The sequence below is a fragment of the Dreissena polymorpha genome, chromosome 5 (genome assembly GCF_020536995.1).
Source record: "Dreissena polymorpha isolate Duluth1 chromosome 5, UMN_Dpol_1.0, whole genome shotgun sequence".
NCBI lineage: Eukaryota > Metazoa > Mollusca > Bivalvia > Myida > Dreissenidae > Dreissena > Dreissena polymorpha.
The window spans coordinates 122,202,038-122,222,847 of NC_068359.1; the positions used below are offsets into that span (position 1 = coordinate 122,202,038).

General features: G+C 36.6%; 1 protein-coding gene across 28 annotated transcripts in view; it reads left to right on the forward strand.

Moving 5' to 3' along the window:
• The window catches only part of LOC127832638 (uncharacterized), an 84,285-nt gene that overhangs the window by 58,510 nt on the left and 4,965 nt on the right, over positions 1–20,810 (forward strand). For 9 of the 28 annotated variants that reach the window (XM_052358201.1, XM_052358205.1, XM_052358213.1 and 6 more), the window contains 3 exons: positions 17,017–17,070; positions 18,045–18,224; positions 19,318–19,380. In XM_052358201.1, coding sequence (XP_052214161.1) covers positions 17,017–17,070; positions 18,045–18,224; positions 19,318–19,380 — 297 coding nt within the window. The remainder of the gene's footprint in view (positions 1–17,016; positions 17,071–18,044; positions 18,225–19,317; positions 19,381–20,810) is intronic. The other 19 variants (XM_052358204.1, XM_052358207.1, XM_052358215.1 and 16 more) reach the window with 3 other exon arrangements.

Below are 20,810 nucleotides of genomic sequence, written 5' to 3' on the forward strand. Positions count from 1 at the left end.
GGCAGGGCATTTTTCCTTATATGGCTATATATGGCTATAGTAAAATCTTGTTAATATTCTAGAGGCCACATTTATTGTCCAATCTTCATGAAACTTGGTCAGACGATTCATCCCAATAATATCTTGGACAATTTAAAAAAATGATGCCGGTTGGTTGAAAAACATGGCTGCCAGGGGGCGAGGCATTTTTCCTTATATGGCTATAGTAAAACGTTGTTAACACTCTAGAGGCCACATTTATTTTTCATGAAACTTGGTCAGAAGATTTGTCCTAATGATATCTTGGATGAGTCAAAAAATGGTTTTGGTTGCTTAAAAAACATGGCCACCAGGGGGCGGGGCATTTTTCCTAATATGGCTATACATGTATATCATGCTTTTGTAAAACCTTGTTAACACTCTAGAGGCCACATTTATTGTCCGATCATCATGAATCTTGGTCAGATAATTTGTCCCAATGATATCTTGGGTGAGTTTGAAAATGGTTCCGGTTGGTGGAAAAACATGGCCGCCAAGGGGGCGTGGCATTTTTCCTTATATAGCTATAGTTAAACCTTATTAACACTCTAGAAGCTGTATTTATTGTACGATCATCATGAAATTTTGTTAGAAGATTTGTCCCAATGATATTTTGGACAAGTTTTAAAATGGTTCCAATTGCTTGAAAAACATGGCCACCAGTGGGCGGGACATTTTTCCTTATATGGACTTATGAATCTTCATGAAACTTTGTCAGTATATTTGTTTAAATGATATCTTGGATGTGTATGAAAATGGTTCTGGTCTGTTAAAAAACGTGGCTGCCAGGGTGTTCACTAGTCATGAAAGTTGGTAAGAACATTTTGTTCTAATGACATCTTGGGCTGCACAGAATAGGTCAGTTCCTTTGAATCTCAGGTAAGTGACTTTGGGCCTTTCAGGCCCTCTTGTTGCTTATTTGGGACCCTTTGATCATGGAGTTTTACAACCCGATTAAGGTAATAAAACCTGGCATAGAATGCCCTGAGGGCAATGGACCATTATAATTGCATTTGGAATGATGTTGTATTTAGGGAGCAGTATGGTAGTTTTTTTTAACGTTATATACTATTTCAGGTAAGAAATTGCAAATAAGTGAAGTTGTTTTTTTATTTTAACAGGCTTTCCAGCTATTGTCATCACCTTGGCGTCGGCGTCGCCGTCTGCGTCGGCGTCGGCGTCCGGTTAAGTTTTGCGTTTAGGTCCACTTTTCTCAGAAAGTATCAATGCTATTGCATTCAAACTTGGTACACTTACTTACTATCATGAGGGGACTGGGCAGGCAAAGTAAGATAACTCTGGCGTGCATTTTGACTGAATTATGTGCCCTTTTTATACTTAGAAAATTGAAAATTTTGGTTAAGTTTTGCGTTTAGGTCCACTTTTTTTAGAAAGTATCAATGCTATTGCATTCAAACTTGGCACACTTACTTACTATTATGAGGGGACTGGGCAGGCAAAGTTAGATAACTCTGGCGTGCATTTTGACAGAATTATGTGCCCTTTTTATACTTAGAAAATTGAAAATTTTGGTTAAGTTTTGCGTTTAGGTCCACTTTTTTCAGAAAGTATCAATGCTATTGCATTAAAACTTGGTACACTTACTTACTATCATGAGGGGACTGGGCAGGCAAAGTTAGATAACTCTGGCGTGCATTTTGACAGAATTATGTGCCCTTTTTATACTTAGAAAATTGAAAATTTTGGTTAAGTTTTGTGTTTAGGTCCATTTTATTCCTTAAGTATCAAAGCTATTGCTTTCATACTTGAAACACTTACTAACTATCATAAGGGGACTGTGCAGGCAAAGTAATGTAACTCTGACTGGCATTTTGACAGAATTATGTGCCCTTTTTATACTTAGAAAATTGAAAATTTGGTTATGTTTTGTGTTTAGGTCCTCTTTATTCCTACAGTATCAAAGCTATTGCTTTCATACTTGCAACACTTATTAACTATCATAAGGGGACTGTGCAGGCAAAGTTATGTAACTCTGACTGGCATTTGGACGGAATTATGGGCCCTTTATACTTAGAAAATTGAAAGTTTGGTAAGTTTTGTGTTTTGGTCCACTTTACCCCTAAAGTATCATAGATATTGCTTTCATACTTGGAACACTGGCAAACTGTCATAAGTGTACAGTAAAAGGACAAGTTGCATAACTCTGGATGTAATTTTTAAGGAATTATGGCCCTTTTTTGACTTAGTAACTTTGAATATATGGTTAAATTTTGTGTTTTGATCCACTTTACTTCTTAAGTATTAAGGCTATTGCTTTCAAACTTCAAATACTTTCATGCTATCATGAGGTTATTGTACCTGGCAAGTTGAATTTTACCTTGACCTTTGAATGACCTTGACTCTCAAGGTCAAATTATTTAATTTTGCTAAAATTGCCATGACTTCTTTATTTATGATTAGATTTGATTGATACTTTGACAAAACTACTCTTACCTGACATACCACAATAGACTCCACCCAAACCATTCGCCCGTGCCCCCCCCTCCCCCCCCCCCCCGAATCCCCCCCCACTATTTTTTTTTTTTTTTTTTTTTTTTTTTTAAGATCATCTCACAAATGACCACCACACCCTCACACTATACCCCCCCCCTACCCCACCCCCTCCCCCAATTTTTTTTTTTAAACGGTTAAAAAACAAAACTATTTATTTTGATTATTTTATGTTTGAAATACCGTCCAACCATCGCACCCAAGAATCCCCCCCTACCCCCCCTCCCCCCAGCCCCCACCCGAATTCCCCCCCCCTAAATATTTTTTTTTTTTAAGATCATCTCACAAATTACCACCACACCCTCACACTATACCCCCCCCCCCCCCCCCCACATCACCCCTCCCCCCATTTTTTTTTTTTTGAAACGGTTAAAAAACACAAATATTTATTTTTATTATTTTATGTTTGAAATACCCTCCAACCATCGCACCCAAGAATCCCCACCCCCACCCCCCCCACCCCCCCACCCCCCCACCACCCCCCATCACCCCCCCCCCCCCCACCCCCGAATTTTTTTTCCCTTTTTTTTGCATTTTTTTAACACAATGTAATAAACGTCCACACCCCCACACAATGCACCCCTCTTCACTCCACCCCTCCCTCCTTCGTGATTGAAAATGAGAGTCCCTTCACCTTTAATAAGAAAATAGATGAGCGGTCTGCACCCGCAAGGCGGTGCTCTTGTTAAATAAGCTCCTAGTTTTGTCTAAAACCTCCTAGTATTTCCTAGTTCTTCATTAATTTTGAACTTTTTGGGATAAGGTAAAACTGTCTTTTAATGTGTTTTAGAGATTTTGTTTCAAAATAGGACCTTCAGGTTGTTGAGCTGACAATATTTTGTAGTATGTGGGGTCTGGTGTCACTGGTCACATAGTCTAGCCTTCATAGGTGATACCTGAAAGTTGGACTGAGCTCTGTAATGACTACAAATGAAAACTTATGGCCATATATTCTGAAACGTTCCTCCACCTAAACCAGCCTCAGTTAAATCAATGTTTTAAATAGTTTAATGTAGATAATGCATGTAACACTGTAATTCTAAATTTATATTTACTGACCAAGCCGATCTGTCGTTATTGCTCATAATTATAACCTGTTGCTGTTTAGGAATATTTACGATTCAGACCAAAATCATTTGTTATGCTCTGATTCTACTAACACACAAATGCAATGGTTGCTCTTTGAAAATATGTATGTACAAAACTTTTTCCCTGTCGGCATATAGCGCATCATTGGTTAAGCTGCATTAAATGAAATGTTTCGCCACTCTTTTATTTTTTCTTTTATATTTGGTGTTCTTTTAACATATTGTGATAAAACTATTATAGATAGATATATGTTACAATCACTTTAATGAATATGAGAATAGTACATGTTCATGCAGAAAAATGATTTCAATTTCATAAATCAAAGTGGAAGCTGCGTTAAATCATACTTACCCAACATTAGTTTAACAACGTTTAATCAATGTTATAAAGTCAGCACATAACCTCTAACCTGTAATGAATATACATTTGTTAGTCTGATAGTTGTATCACATCACATATTTACATTTAAAAAGGATCTTTTGTATATGCTAGTTCAGGTCTATGGCTTTTTAGTTTGTGATGTGGTTTCGTAAGTGTTTAGAAAATTTATTATTTTCGACATAGAAGATAAAATCCTTATAGTTAAGATAGCAAGTTTTAATAGCATACCATAGTTTTATTGTATTGCAGACCGTGCAGATATTGTGGCTACTTACTGAGGCCACACACTAAAGACTTTGAATCTACAAAACCAATAATGATGATACTACTAGTAATAATGTTTCTGGTAAAGTTGCTTCGAATATGCTACCCATTCCCTTGTTATATTCGTGCGCATTTGCCTTTTGAATTTGTTTTATCAAGTTGTATACGTAAAGAATAAAAAAATTAAAATACCTATAGAATCACTGAAATATACAAACTATTTTTGTCAATGCAAGCAGTCAAAAAACAAGTGGTGTTTTTACATCATAGCATTAACATTTGTAACATATTACCATATTGAACAAAACCATTAATTACATTGTTTTGATATAAAAATATTTGATTGTAATATATAACTATATGATAAAAAAGGTGTTTGTTTCCACTAAAATCGCCAAAAAAATGAGGGAAGTTAGGTCAGCGTATTTTTGTTTGTTTTTCATTGAACCTTTTTACTTTAAAACAAGCAACTTCATAAATGCACCAACGATATCCATAGGCAGTAATCTTCACAATGTCTATGCAACATCCTTTCTAACTAAGTAAAGTTGAACATAAGAAAATGCCCCCAAACAAACAATTTTCTGTTACAAAGTTAGTTCAAAATAGCAAAGCAAATGTTATGGCCGCAAGAAAAATAGGGTCGCTCGTGTTATTAAAAACAAACATTTTTTCACACCTATGAATATGTAAATTGCACATGTATATTGTTGATAACCAATTATTTTGACATTTTGCTATTGAATGGATTGTATACAATAGGTGCCAAACAAAACACATTCACGCTTTGTCGACTCCTCCAGCTCTCCTCAACTAAGTAAACACTGTGAATACCAATCTCTTCCTCGAATTAAACTAATGAAAGGCGCCCTCGAGCCTTCCTTAGTCAAGGTTGAGTCGAGTAGGAGGTTGAGTGACGTTCTAGAATATAGCCATTAGTCAGCTTAACAGTCCTGTTGTATGAAATGTTTACTGTTACTGTGGTAATCAGGTAGGGAAAAGTCCAAAAGGTAATAAACTTCTTAGTAGTAACTCCTAGTTTTTGTTTCAACCTTCCTTCATTTTCCTAGTTTTTAGCTCACCTGTCACGAAATGACATGGTGAGCTTATGTGACCGTGTGATGTCCGGTGTCTGTTGTGTGTGCGTGCGTGTGTGCGTGCGTCCATCAACACTTTGTTTGTGTAGACAGTAGAGGTCACAGTTTAATGTTTATCTTGATGAAATCTGGGTTGGGATTGTATTTGGGTCATCTGAGGTCAAAAACTAGGTCACTAGGTCAAATAATAGAAAAACCGTCAACAATTTGTTTGTGTAGACAGTAGAGGTCACAGTTTTCATCCAATCTTTATGAAATTTGGTCAGAATGTTTATCTTGATGAAATCTGGGTTGGGATTGTATTTGGGTCATCTGTGGTAAAAAACTAGGTCACAAGGTCAAAAACTAGGTCACTAGGTGAAATAATATAACAACCTTGTATTTGGGTCATCTTGGGTCAAAACTAGGTCACTAGGTCAACTAATAGAAAAACCTTGTGTAGACAATAGAGGTCACAGTTTTCATCCAATCTTCATGAAATTTAGTCAGAATGTTTGTCTTGGTGAAATCTGGGTTGGAATTGTATTTGGGTCACCTGGGGTCAAAAACTTGGTCAATAGTTCAAATATTAGAAAAACCTTGTGTAGACAATAGAGGTCACAGTTTTCATCCAATCTTTATGAAATTTGGTCAGAATGTTTATCTTGATGAAAACTGGGTTGGGATTGTATTTGGTTAGTCAGGTGAGCGATTCAGATTCAGGGCCATCATGGCCCTCTTGTTTCCTAGTTTTTTGTAAAGAATTTTCCTAGTTTTCTCCCAGTTTTTTCAAAGGTGCTGCTGGAAAGCCTGTTTAAAGCAGAGAAAGAAGAGTACAACACAATATAATTATCATACACATTAATTAATTGGTTTTATTTCTATATATTAATTAACGAACAAACATAACGTACATGTCTCTAAATTTTTTTTGACAATCATACTTTTTGAATATTTTTTGTATCTAAATTTTCGGACTAGAAAAAAACTAATTTTTTTTTAAGTGTCCAAACACTAAGACTTGTAAGAGTAATTACGGTATATTGTAAAAGGGGATACTGGTTTAAGCTTCCATAATACAATTAATACTAAAGACAGAAGTACAATTAAAGAATCAACACTGGAAGAAGTGATCTTTGATTGATCATTCAAAGTTTGTTTCAGGGGACTTATTTTTGACGATGCTGGAACAGCATCGTCCAAGGTATCATAACCATGAATTTTTTTTTCACAATGGCGACCTATGTAAAAGACCGAGCCAGTCCGATTGAGATAACTCGATTTTTCAGTTACTTCCCTTTTGGATTCGCCACTGCGTAGGAGATTGCTCGTCATTGATAACATTCTCCTAGCAGAGTTGTCGTTCGTGTTTCAACATTCAACAATGGCCACCCCCATGAGAGTCTCGATTCAAAACTTTCTTACTGCATAAATTGGCTTGTTTCGCTATTTAGAAGCTGTCATTTAGGATATATGAATTATTTATTCACTACATCTCCGCTTATGACAACAATAGTTGGAATTCGAAGGATATATACTCAATGTGAATGAAGGACTCTCTGGATCGTAACAGCTTGACACGGCAAAACTGGCATACTGGTATTTTTAGTTATCAATATAAGTCACATTGTGCTTTATAAATTGTATTCGAGCATTTTGCGACTTATTGAATGACTATGATACCCGATATCAACATTTCATCGGGGATTTGCAGATCACCAAGCTGTCCTGAAATTCAACATTGATTTCAAACTCTTTACTGGTTCATACTCTTTCTTAGTGTTAGTACTTTTAATCATTTTAAAGTTAAATGAACTGTGTCACAGTAAAAGAGACATTAAGGCGATTGTGGCCAGTTTGGATCTAGATCAGCCTGCAGTCGCTTGAAAGCTGTTTGCTTAAAAGCGTTTTTCTGACAATAACAAATAATTTAATTGGATACTGATTTGACTGCGCTTTTCCTGTGACCTGGCTCAAATAATAGAATTGTCATTAATCAAATTATTTATTTCGAACATTAATCAATTGTTTTTCTTGTCCCTCGGGATCAATGACTCCAGCACTTTCCTGTTGAGAATTGAATACTGCTAAAGGCGATGCTAGGGGGCGTGAGAGATGTTGAACCTTCCATTATCGCTCGATTGTTCATTGTCGGCTCGGGTACTACGTACATGTACCCTGGGTACTCTTAAGTATACTTACATGTATCCCGGGTACGGTAAATATACTAAAATGTACCCAGGAAATTTAACCCTAAATCAGTCGTTGTCGACAATTTTTTTGTAATTACACATTTATGTCAATTTTCTGTAGAATGGCCTCTATATTATCGGAACACATACTCAAAAAGCATGTTGATGCCGTGTTTTTTGAAGAGAAGTGTGTTTAAGATAATCAGTTGCGCGTTTTACGACATTGGATTTTGGGCGCGAATACAACTCGGGTACAGTCTAATTAGACCGAGTACAATTACGTTTATTTACCGTACCATGGGTACATGTAAGTATACTTAAGAGTACCCGGGGTACATGTAAGTAGTACCAGAGACGACAATGACCAATCAAGCTCCATTATCCCTCATGAACCGACTAAAAAAACTGAGTCGGCAATATTTGACTTAATTTTTGGTTTGGTTGCTGTCGAGGGATTGAAAATTTCAGAATCTTCCTAAAAGCCCTACGGGTTTGATCCCCAGAAGCGACATTGAAAACTTGCATACTTTGTTATCTAAAAGGCTGCTAAACCTGATATACAATGATAATGTGATTTTTCTCTCACATGATGTTCATCAGTCATATTATATAAAAACTTACAGCAGTAGTAAACAACTGGACAATAATTAATGAACGCATCTTTCATTTGTCTTTGACACTTTGATTTTGACATGGCCTAGATTTTAATATGTGACTGGACTTTACCAGAACTCTTGTAACAGAGCTAAAGTTTAAATGTACCATTGAAGATCACCTTAATGCAGATTTGCTATTATAGACGTGTGAAAAGTTTTAAGGGTGTGACATGTAAGCAAAAATTGGTCATTACCCAGAGGCCACAACTGATCTATGACTGTATTAAAAATCAGTGCCTGGTTTAGATTTCCTTAGATAGTTCAATAAAAACTAATTTCATAAGCCTGGTAACAGTTTAACAGTAATGCTACCAATGTGTCACACCAGGGCCTTGAATTTGAAATCAAGGACATGCATGGTCATTTCTTCATGAAATCAGGACACAAAATTGTAGTTTAAGTCCTTAATTGACCTGGCTATAGTTCTCAGATTATTATAAGCTCAATCAGTATATTTATATCATTATTTATGCTTTGTGTATTGTAAACATATACACAATCATGCAGTTACATGATAGCAATAAATAATATCAAAGCTACCCGTACTATAAAGGTCTATGGTCAAAATGTGAACACATTGAGTGTAATCGCCCTCTCGTGCCAGCAAAAACAACACATTGACAGGTTGTCATTTTTGACAGTTCTAATTTCACTTTCATTTTGTGATATCAAACTATTAACAATTATGTGGCTGCGAAAAATATCGCCATTGCTTGTTATGCCCCCGGTAGGGTGGCCTATATCAGTTGAACTGTCAGTCAGTCAGTCAGTGTGTCAGTCTGTCCGTCCGTCCGAAAACTGTAATGGCCATAACTTTTTTAATATTGAACATAGCAACTTGATATTTGGCATACTACATGTGCATCTCATGGAACTCACATTTTCAGTTGTGAAAGGTGAAGGTCATCCTTCAAGGTCAAATGTCAAATATAAAGCGTCTGTCTGTCTATCCGAAAACTTTAACATTGGCCATAACTTTTTCAATATTGGCGTGCATGCGTATCTCATAGAGCTGCACATATTGATTGGTGAAAGGTCAAGGTCATCCTTCAAGGTCAAGGTCAAAGGTCAAATTTTGCAATATTGAAGATAGCAACTCCATATTCGGCATGCATGTGTATGTCATGGAGCTGCACATTTTGAATGGTGAAAGGTCAAGGTCATCCTTCAAGGTCAAAGGTAAAATATATGGCTTCAAAGCTGCGCAGCAGAAGGCATTGTGTTTCACAAACACAGCTCTTGTTTAATATATTTTCTGCACATTCCTTCAAAAAACTTACATCAATACATGATTTTCTTTGTTAATTCAATCATTCCTGACAGACTTGTGTACATATTTCGCTTACATTTTGACGCGCGTAGGTAGGACCGCATTACCGCTTCCGAAATGTGTATTTCGAGGAACTTATCTGATGTTTGACGGAAAGGGCCGAAAATGTGCGAGTGTGGGTCAAGTTCCCCACAGGTACTACTTTCCCATTCCCCCAATTTTTTTTCCGTACCTAAAATTTTTCTTACCCAATTTTTTTTCGTACCCAATTTTTTTGTTCCCAAATATTTTTTCGTACCCAAATTTGTTTTCATACCCAAATTTTTTCGCAAAATTTTTGTACAATTTTTTTTTTTCGTACCTACATACACAATTGTGGTGATTGTGGTGATGTAGATAAACTTAACTTGATGCTTTTATATCCATCCTCTCAAAAGCATCTCACACCAGTACTGTCAGTACTTTGATTATAACAGATTTTACGATGAATTGAATGCAATATATGATGTTAATGTCACATATTTATGCTATTATTCATTGTCTTCAGCATACTTTACACAAACTGAAATATTTAATGCAAATTTTTCATTTTTTTTCAATTTTTCCCAATTTGGCGTTGGGCAGAAGTGACTTCTCACAGAATTTTGTACTTTGTTAGACCCATGTTGTATGTAAGCTTAGTTTCATGGTATTTTAGGCCCCTTTGTGACTGTTATCAGCTCTGATCAAGCTGTGACCAGATTTCCAAAAGATGTGCTATTGTAGTCTTCTGCCACCATCCTGCACCTGTGAAATACATTATACACCATGATGTAGCAGATATGGTGTCCATCTAGCGATGGGGACGTCATCGGTTCAATCATAGACACCAAGTACTTGTTGTACCCAGGAAATGGACTTCAGAGCATTTCAAATAACCTTAGGCAATGAAGTTAAAATAAATATTTTTAAACTTTTTTCAGTGCTATCCGGCTTGGTCGGACTGTCAGGGGCAGTGGAGGAATGCCAGTTCTGGCGCGGGCTCGCACAAAACCTCTCCCAGGCACGAGAGGAACTCGGCAAGATGGCAGCAATAAGCTGCAATAGCTCTTGTTCCTCAATAGACTGCACCATACAAATGCAAACTGTGAGTGATTGCAGTGTTACTCTATTGTGGCATGGCCTTGGATCTGTCTACGCATGGGCTTCACATCTTTAGCAAAAATGTCAAATTAAGTAGTTGATTGATCTTTATTTAGACACTGTTTCTGATATTTAAAGCAAATATCCATTTACAACTTAGATACGTATTTTGACGCATTGGTAGTCCCCCAGAAATTTAAATTTATGTAAAGACCTTTCTTACTATTTTAAGTTTTAAAGACTTCATTTCCATCCACTAGAAAATGATGAGCAGCAAACAGCATGAAACCTGAACAGACTGTGAGTCACTTTCAGGCTGTTCTGGTTTTATGCTGTTTGCACATAGCGATTTTTACTTTGGTGCTGAGATGAAAAGGGATATCTGATTTGTCATTCACAAATTATTGTTGAGATTGCTTTATCATTCGGAGACATGTCCATTCCTCTATGAGTTTTTCTCTTTCTTTCTGAAACTAGTTGGACAACATTGATTCACACTAAATAAATATTTATGCCCCCCTTCGAAGAAGAGGGGGTATATTGCTCATGTCGGTCGGTCTGTTGGTCCGTCCACCAGGTGGTTGTCAGACGATAACTCAAGAACGCTTGGGATAGGATCATGAAACTTCATAGGTACATTGATCATGACTCGCAGATGACCCCTATTGATTTTGAGGTCACTAGGTCAAAGGTCAAGGTCACGGTGACCCGAAATAGTAAAATGGTTTTTGAATGATAACTCAAGAACGCATACGCCTAGGATCATGAAACTTCATGGGTAGATTGATCATGACTCGCAGATGACCCCTATTGATTTTGAGGTCACTAGGTCAAAGGTCACGGTGACCCAAAATAGTAAAATGGTTTCCCGATGATAACTCAAGAATGCATACGCCTAGGATCATGAAACTTCATGGGTAGAGTGATCATGACTCGCAGATGACCCCTATTGATTTTGAAGTCACTAGGTCAAAGGTCAAGGTCACGGTGACCCGAAATAGTAAAATGGTTTTTGGATGATAACTCAAGAATGCATATGCCTAGGATCATGAAACTTCACAGGTAGATTGATCATGACTCGCAGATGACCCCTATCGATTTTGAGGTCACAAGGTCAAAGGTCAAGGTCACGGTGACCCGAAATAGTAAAATGATTTTCGGATGATAACTCAAGAACGCTTTTGCCTAGGATCATGACACTTCATAGGTACATTGATCGTGACTCGCAGATAACCCCTATTGATTTTTCAGGTCACTAGGTCAAAGGTCAAGGTTACAGTGACAAAAAACGTATTCACACAATGGCTGCCACTACAATGGACAGCCCATATGGGGGGCATGCATGTTTTACAAACAGCCCTTGTTTATATTAAGGATGACAGGAAACAGTATTTTGAAAACATGTACATGTTATTAATATGGTATTTCAAATATAGTCATTTTCCAAATGTTTAGACACATGGCATTAAATATGCACCGGAAAAATTGTTTATGCAGCCATTTTCAGAGGGGGTATATAGATTTGCCTTGTCAGTCTGTCTTTCCATTTTTACGTCACTTAAAACTCAAACAGTATTTGCACCCAATAATTTTGGACTACACTATACATAGATACATTAAGGCAAGTTTAAATAAAAGAACAGTGGAGATTGGTCATGAAAAAGACCATTCTTCCCCTACCTGCAAGTAACTAAAAGTCTGTTCAGGTTTTATGCCGTTTGCTGCTTATCAGTAACTTAGGGTTGAACATGAAGCCTTTAAAACTTGAATTTAATAAGAAAGGTTTTTAATTAAATGTAACTTTCCAAGGGACTACAAATGCGTCAAAATACTTGTATAAGTGGTAAAGGGTGAAAGTAGTGCCATTGTCAGTCAGTGGCATTAACCCTTTCAGTGCTGGAATCGAATTTTGAAGGCCTTTGCAAACAGTTTGGATCCAGATGAGAACGTGGCGTCTCATCAAGATCAAAACTGTTTGCTATTCTGATAGTATTCTTTGAAATAAAATCGAAGAAAATGCTAATTTTAGAAATTCAGCAGAAGACATTTTAGCAGACGACAAATTTCCCAGCATGCAAACGGTTAACACTTGCACTTAGTATTGGTAAACAACTTTGTACAACACAGTTGCCAAGGAGAAAGGGGGGGTAGTTAGTGGGCAATCTGTTACCTAACTCCAATAAGAAAAAATACCGATGAACTTATGTTACATAATGGTAAAGTCTTTGTAACAGAATAAGTTATGATGCTGCATTACATTCATTGTAATAAGTACCAATATTGTCCAATAAATTTAAAAAAAAGTGGAAATTGCCATACATGTAACTTCTGTTTTAGTGGCTATAGTTTTAAAATTTAAACTGTTTTCGAAAGTCTTTGAAATATGTATGTAAAACTAATGAAACATATGTATGACAACTATTTACATTTGACAATGTCTGCCTCACCTTCTTTTGTCGACCCTGTCGTATTTTTTAATTTTGCTTGTCCTTATTTATATGATCTAGTCCTACTTTTGATGACTTAATCCTACATTTGTTGACATCATCCCAACTTTGAGGATCGTGCCCTACTTAATTGTAGACAAACTTTGTCCAACTTTTTATGACATCATCACCTCTTATGACTTATTTTTTACCATTTTGCAGGGATTTGGTTCAAGTGGAAACTTGATGTTTTGTTTTGGTCTGCAATTGAACAGCTGTGAGGACCCTTTGAGCATGAGTTATTACCTCGATGTTCCCACGGTGAATATCACAATGAGTGGCAAAATCACCCATGATGATGAGTATTCTGTGCCAGGTAAATAGTGTGTGTGTTTTCACAATTTTTTGAATGGGGCCAGGACTCTTTGGATTGATAAAAATCACATAGTTATGACTTAAATAGGGAAAGTGGTGTTGTGTATTTTTTGGCCATTAAAAGGGTTTTTAATATTGCATTTGCTAAGGTTCAACTTACAGAGTTGTATAGGGATTTTTTTACGGATCTTCAATTATTAAGTAGAAAAATATGGTAAAAATATATAATTTTAATATTGGGAATGGTAACTGATTTTGACTTCACATAAGAAAAAAAACAGTAGTAAATATGACATGAACAATGTCAGCAAAAATGGTGCTATGCATAGAGGGACCAGCGAAGCTCCAGACCAGCCTGCGCTGTAGACCACAAGACTTAGCATGACTTTTTAGCAGACATTGTAGCTCTTGACCAGACTGTGCAAAGTCTAAGGCTGGTCGGACTCTACCGTGAACACAAATGGCATAAGACCCATTTTTGCAAAACATTGTTCACATAATGTTGAAGAGTCTAATGTATGATTTCTTGAAGGAAATCTCAAAGGCATATAATTAGAGTATCGTCACTAGTTAACTAAACATTTTTTAAAGCCCTCTGTTACTAATTATAGTGATACATGTGTAAGAAATATCATGAGATCACTCTGGAAAAACGAGGCTTAATACAGCTGCATAACTTGTCGTCCCAGATTAGCCTGTGCAGACACAATACTTTCCACTTTTATGGAATTTTTGTTTAAAAGATGTCTCTTCTTAGCAAAAATCCAGTTAAGGGGGAAAGTTTTGTTCCTGATAAGCCTGTGAAGACTGCACAGGCTAATCTTGGACAGCACTTTTAGCTCATGCATTAAGCCCCATTTTCCCATAGCATGGTTCTTATCCAAACTTCATGGTCTACTTTCCTTCCAGTGCCAGACAACCTGGCGATATCTAATGCAGTCAAGACCACAGCGATCATCAAGGTTGAAATGGTCAAGGTTAACACAACACACCTGAAATTTGGGGTAATGGAACTGTTTGCTTACACATTTACCTTAAAATAAGCATTTTGATCCTTTGCAGTCCGGAAGAAATTAAAATAAAATAATTGTCTTTATCGATTCAATTTTTTAAGGCTTCATATTTAACCATTAGATACTGTTGAGTGCCAAACAGCTTACAACTTTAACAGCCTGAGAGTTCAAGTGGTTTTATGCTGGTGGCATATAGTCATTTGCACTTCGCTTTCTGAGCAAAAGGATTAAGCATTTTTGTTTTTAGGGCTTGTTTTGGGACTGAAATTCAGCCCCACTTCTGTTCTTTAAGATGCTTTCCCCCTGCATTTATTTTATCAATTGCCCTCATCACGAAAGCTATAATTGTAAGAATTAATTGACCAAAAATGGAAGTATTTTGGTCAATAATCACAGCTTTTTGTTATCAACTTATCTTTCAATACAAATTCACAATATTCATTTTTATGGAATATTTCTTACAAGGAATGATCAATTAGTGCTTGGTTACAAATATGACTTATTCACTTGGACTACACAACTTTTGAAGTTTCACCATGATGGCTTAAGAGATTTAGAAGTAGTTTTCTGACAAATGAAGAAGCAGTTTTTTAGAAATGGCTTTAATTGCATGTCTGCCAGGTGAATGGAATCCTGAAGATGAGTGTGGATTTTCCCCTGGTTCCTGCCTTCACCAAGTCTGAGCCTGTAATCCCGCCCACCATCATCGACATCGAGCCCTGCAGGAAGAATGGGTCAGACACAGCCCCCAGTATCAAAATACCCCGCAAGTGTGTCAGCTTGCCTCCAGGTACCACAAGCATGTTCATCACTTTAGCCTGGGCTGGTAGGGTGTCAAATAGCAGTTGAACTGTCTGGCAATTTGTTCATCTGTCCGTCCGGCCTTCTGTATATCGGACGTTTTTTACGCAACGCTTTAAGATTGAGCTGACTTTTGGTATGAGAGTCTACCTACATGACCTTGAGATGAAGTGTTAAATTCACTCTGGTCCGTTGATTCTTAAGGAAGATACAGGCCTTTGACTGATCTAAATTTGTGCCAAGGGAAGTAATAAGCTTTAAAGGGAGCTATTGTTTATTTATCATATGGCAGGTACAAGGTCATATTTGGCAAGGGAAGTAAGATTTTTAAAAGGGATATAATCCAAAGTAGGAACTTTTATAAATAGAAAGTAAAGGCATGGAGATTTGAGACAAAAGTCGATTATACATTTTCTTTATTATACCTGTTTTCCGGATGTTTTTATACAACGCTCTTATATATTGAGCTGATTTTAGGTATGTGAGTTATATGCAACCACCATGACCTGCAGATGAAGAGTGAAATTCTTTCATGTCCATTGTTTTTGGGGGAATTTGTGGGCCTTGTTCTTAGAATCTTTTCCTATGATAACAGTTTTGCAGAGGTTTTTTACATATATTATTCATATATTAAGCTCATTTTTGGTATGTGAGTCTACCTTCATAACCTACATATGTGTGTGAAATTCGTTGTGGTCCATTGATTTTTGGCAAAGCTATGGGCCTTGGACTTAGAAATTATCTGTATTATAACCTTTTTCCTGAGTTTTTTGTTATGCAAAGCTTTCAGCTATTAAGCTGTTTTTAGCGAGGCTGTTTTCGGAGAAAACCCGAGGTATTGCCATAGCCTGCTCGTCTTCAGCCGTCCGCCAGCATAGTGCTAAAACCTAAACATTGGCTCTAAAATCAAAGTGCTTCCACCTACAACTTGAAACTTCATATGTAGATGCTCCTTGATGAGTTCTACACGCCACACCCATTTTGGGTCACTAGGTCAAAGGTCAAGGTCACTGTGACCTCCTGGCAGCCGAGCATGGCATCCGTTACGCGGTGCTCTTGTTTGGTCTACTAACATGACTTACAAATGTAAGCTTTAAAGTGTGAGCTTTATTTTGGTCAAGAAATTACAAAATCCTCAATACATATAACTGTAAATCTAAGCTGTAAATAATGAAATAAAGTATGGTTATATTGCCATTATTAAATATTTTACCACAATCGCATTGTAACTCATTTTTTTCATAAATTTTTGCATTTCCAAGATTTTACATAGATTGTTCTTAAGCAGAACATTTGTGTTCTTATTGCCATAGCAGTACAAAACAATCTTCAGTAAATGGTGCAACAAAAGAGCAAAAATATATAGAAAGATTTGGTTCTGATGAAGGTCTGATATAGGATGCCTGAAGCATGAATACCTGTAGAGAAGAATATATATTTGTAGGAAACTAAAAAAAATCTGGAATTCTCCAGCGGACAACCTAGAAACCTTAAATAAACAATTGATAAAAGTTTATAAAAAATCCATTGGTATCTTTAATTGGTAGATTTTTTACATGAGATAAATGATAAATAAAAATTTACAAATTGTTTATTATTCCTTCCTACCAAGCATTCATAGCGAACATTCCATTCACACCTGTCTATTATTTTATGTGGACTGTGGCTTCTACACAGTTCATTGGAAATCCTATTTTTAAGTATCTGCAAAGTTAAAAAGAGACATTTAATTAATAAAATTGATAGAGACTTTTCCGTTGTTTCCATGATGTATGTATTCTTGACTGTCTAGTATAGAATGTCAATCAATGATGTTTTGCAGCCCTTTCAGGAACTGGCTCTACTCCTACCACTGCGAAAATTGTCGTCAACTCTCGTAAGTGTCAGTTTCAACATAAGGAACAATTTATCATTTATAACTTGCTGAGTAGAATGATTATGAAAAGATCCAGATAGCAAGAGTAGTAAAGGGTTGCCTCAAACAATATTTTTACACTTTAACCCTTTCCCTCTCAGAAGCAAAGTGACAACAGCTATGTGCAAACAGCATTAAACCAGAACAGCCTGCGAGTAACTCGAAGCTTGTTCAGGTTTTGAGCTGTTTGCTTATCATCAGTTTTCAAGGAATGGCAATAAATCCTTTTAAACTTTCTTACAGTAAGAAAGGTCTTAAATTATATATAACTTTGTTAGGGACTACAAATGCGTGAAAATATGTATCAAAGGGGTAAAGGGTTAAGTCGAACACAAATACTCTAATGGGATCACTTTTGCTTCTGACAGAACACTGGATTACATATTTGAGGATTGCATGTTTGATTCCCACTTGTGTGTTTAATGGTCATGCAATTATTTCTATGGCCCTTTTCCTTCATAGCTTTTACTGAAGTAGGAGAGTTATGCTCAAGGTTTGGGTAAACAGGCTTTTCCAGGAAAACTGAGAGTAGGTTTAACTCTTTCAGTGCGGGAACCGAATTTTGAAGGCCTGTGCAAACAGTTTGGATCCAGATGAGACGCCACAGAACGTGGCGTCTCATCAGGATCCAAACTGTTTGCCATTCTGATAGTATTCTTTGAAAAAAATCGAAGAAAATGCTAATTTTAGACATTTAGCAGACACCATTTTAGCAGACGACACATTTCCCAGCATGCAAAGGGTTAAGACCTGACATCACTTCCATTATTAATGTGTGTAATCTGTCCTCCCAGATTAGCCTGTGCAGACTCCACATGCTTATCTGGGATGTTAATATCTGCATCCTTTGAGTCCCTTTTATCCAAAGCCCAGATCTTATATTTAAAAATGTCGTAAAAATGCAAATCCAAGATATATAAAAATGACCCTTTCAGGCACTTTCAACAAGTCCTGTGAGTTTGGATTGCTGGATGGTACCCAGTGTTCACAGAACGAGATGTGTGCATACCTGGGATCAGTTTCAAAGAACGCAGCGTGCCAGTGTAGGCCGCTACATTTTCTGAGTGCCACAACGGGGTTCTGTGAGAGCTTAATGAGCTTGACCACTGCTAAAGGTACATACCTGAGCCCCATTGTGGAAAACTGGGATTAATGTGTTTATGTAAATTGTGGTCTGTGCTTAGTCTATGCAGGCCGCATAGGCATATCTTTTACGACACTCTGCTGTTATGGCATGCTTTGTTTAAAGGGAGTATATGTTCTTAGCAAAAATCCAGTTAAGGTGGAAAGTGTTGAGCAGTCTGCTTAGTCTAATCTGGGATGACACTAAACAGATCTGCATTAAGTAAGTGAGTGTTCCAAAAATACAATACATGGTAAATATGTATTGCATAACAGACAACGTGAAATTCAGCATGTTCAATTAAACATTAATATAAGTAGGTTGAGACCTTGGATAATTTAAGACAAAGCGTTAAAAATAAATAAATATGCTTGTTCTTGTGCTAGTCCATGATTTTACCATGTTTTAGAGAACATTTTTGGGGCAAATACCATTCGAAAAATAGCATGTTGCGCAATTGATTGTGTATTGGAATCAGGGCATTATGAGGGCAACCTTATTTCTCCGTCTGAGTTCTACAGATCTTTCACTACAAAATAGTGCCTATTGTTTCAGTTTGTAATTTTAAGCATAAAACCAGAACAGCCTAGTCCAGTTTTATGCTGTTTGCTGCTCATCAGTCTCTAAGGATTGGAAATGAAGCCTTTAATACTATAATCTACTAAGAAAGGTCTTTTATCAGATTGAATTTTCTAAGGTTCTACAAATGCATCAAATATGTATCTAATTGGTAAAGGCTTTAAATATTTATGATTTTATGTGTTTTCTGGCAGTACAGATCATGGAATTCCCATGGTGATTTTGTTTTGTTTGTCTTTTGAGTTTTTCCGGAACAAGGCTTATATACTTGTTATGCCTCCACAATCAGAGAGAAGAAAATGTGCAAACAGTATAAAACCAGAACAGCCTGCCAGTAACTCGCAGTCTGTTCAGGTTTTATGCTGTTTGCTGCTCATCAGGGTTGGAACTGAAACCTTTAAAACTTGGATCTTGTAAGAAAGGTCTTTAATTAAATGTAACTTTCTAAGGGACAACAAATGGGTCAAAATACATATCTAAGTGGTAAAGGGTTAAATCCATCTTAGTTTCAGATATTCCTAATGCGACACAGGCCATGAGCAAAAGTGATGGCAACAGCGTGGACACAAGTATGTTCTAGTGTTATATATTTAAGTTTCATTTGTTAAAAGTCATTTTTAGCTCATCTTTTTTTTGAAAAAAAAATATGAGCTATTGTCATCACCTTGGTGTCGGCGTGGGCGTTGGCGTCGGCGTCCGGTTAAGTTTTGCGTGTAGGTTCACTTTTCTCAGAAAGTATCAATGCTATTGCATTCAAACTTGGTACACTTACTAACTATCATGAGGGGACTGGGCAGGCAAAGTTAGATAACTCTGGCGTGCATTTTGACAGAATTATGTGCCCTTTTTATACTTAGAAAATTGAAAATTTTGGTTAAGTTTTGCATTTAGGTCCACTTTTCTCAGAAAGTATCAATGCTATGGCATTCCAACTTGGTACACTTACTAACTATCATGAGGGGACTGGGCAGGCAAAGTTAGATAACTCTGGCGTGCATTTTGACAGAATTATGTGCCCTTTTTATACTTAGAAAATTGAAAATTTGGTTAAGTTTTGTGTTTAGGTCCATTTTATTCCTACAGTATCAAAGCTATTGCTTTCATACTTGCAACACTTATTAACTATCATAAGGGGACTGTGCAGGCAAAGTAATGTAACTCTGACTGGCATTTTGACAGAATTATGTGCCCTTTTTATACTTAGAAAATTGAAAATTTTGTTAAGTTTTGTGTTTAGGTCCACTTTATTCCTACAGTATCAAAGCTATTGCTTTCATACTTGCAACACTTATTAACTATCATAAGGGGACTGTGCAGGCAAAGTTATGTAACTCTGACTGGCATTTCAACAGAATTATGTGCCCTTTTTATACTTAGAAAATTGAAAATTTGGTTAAGTTTTGTGTTTAGGTCCACTTTATTCCTAAAGTATCACAGCTATTGCTTTCATACTTGCAACACTTATTAACTATCATAAGGGGACTGTGCAGGCAAAGTAATGTAACTCTGACTGGCATTTTGACAGAATTATGTGCCCTTTTTATACTTAGAAAATTGAAAATTTGGTTATGTTTTGTGTTTAGGTCCTCTTTATTCCTACAGTATCAAAGCTATTGCTTTCATACTTGCAACACTTATTAACTATCATAAGGGGACTGTGCAGGCAAAGTTATGTAACTCTGACTGGCATTTGGACGGAATTATGGGCCCTTTATACTTAGAAAATTGAAAGTTTGGTAAGTTTTGTGTTTTGGTCCACTTTACCCCTAAAGTATCATAGATATTGCTTTCATACTTGGAACACTGGCAAACTGTCATAAGTGTACAGTAAAAGGACAAGTTGCATAACTCTGGATGTAATTTTTAAGGAATTATGGCCCTTTTTTGACTTAGTAACTTTGAATATATGGTTAAATTTTGTGTTTCGATCCACTTTACTTCTTAAGTATCAAGGCTATTGCTTTCAAACTTCAAATACTTTCATGCTATCATGAGGTTA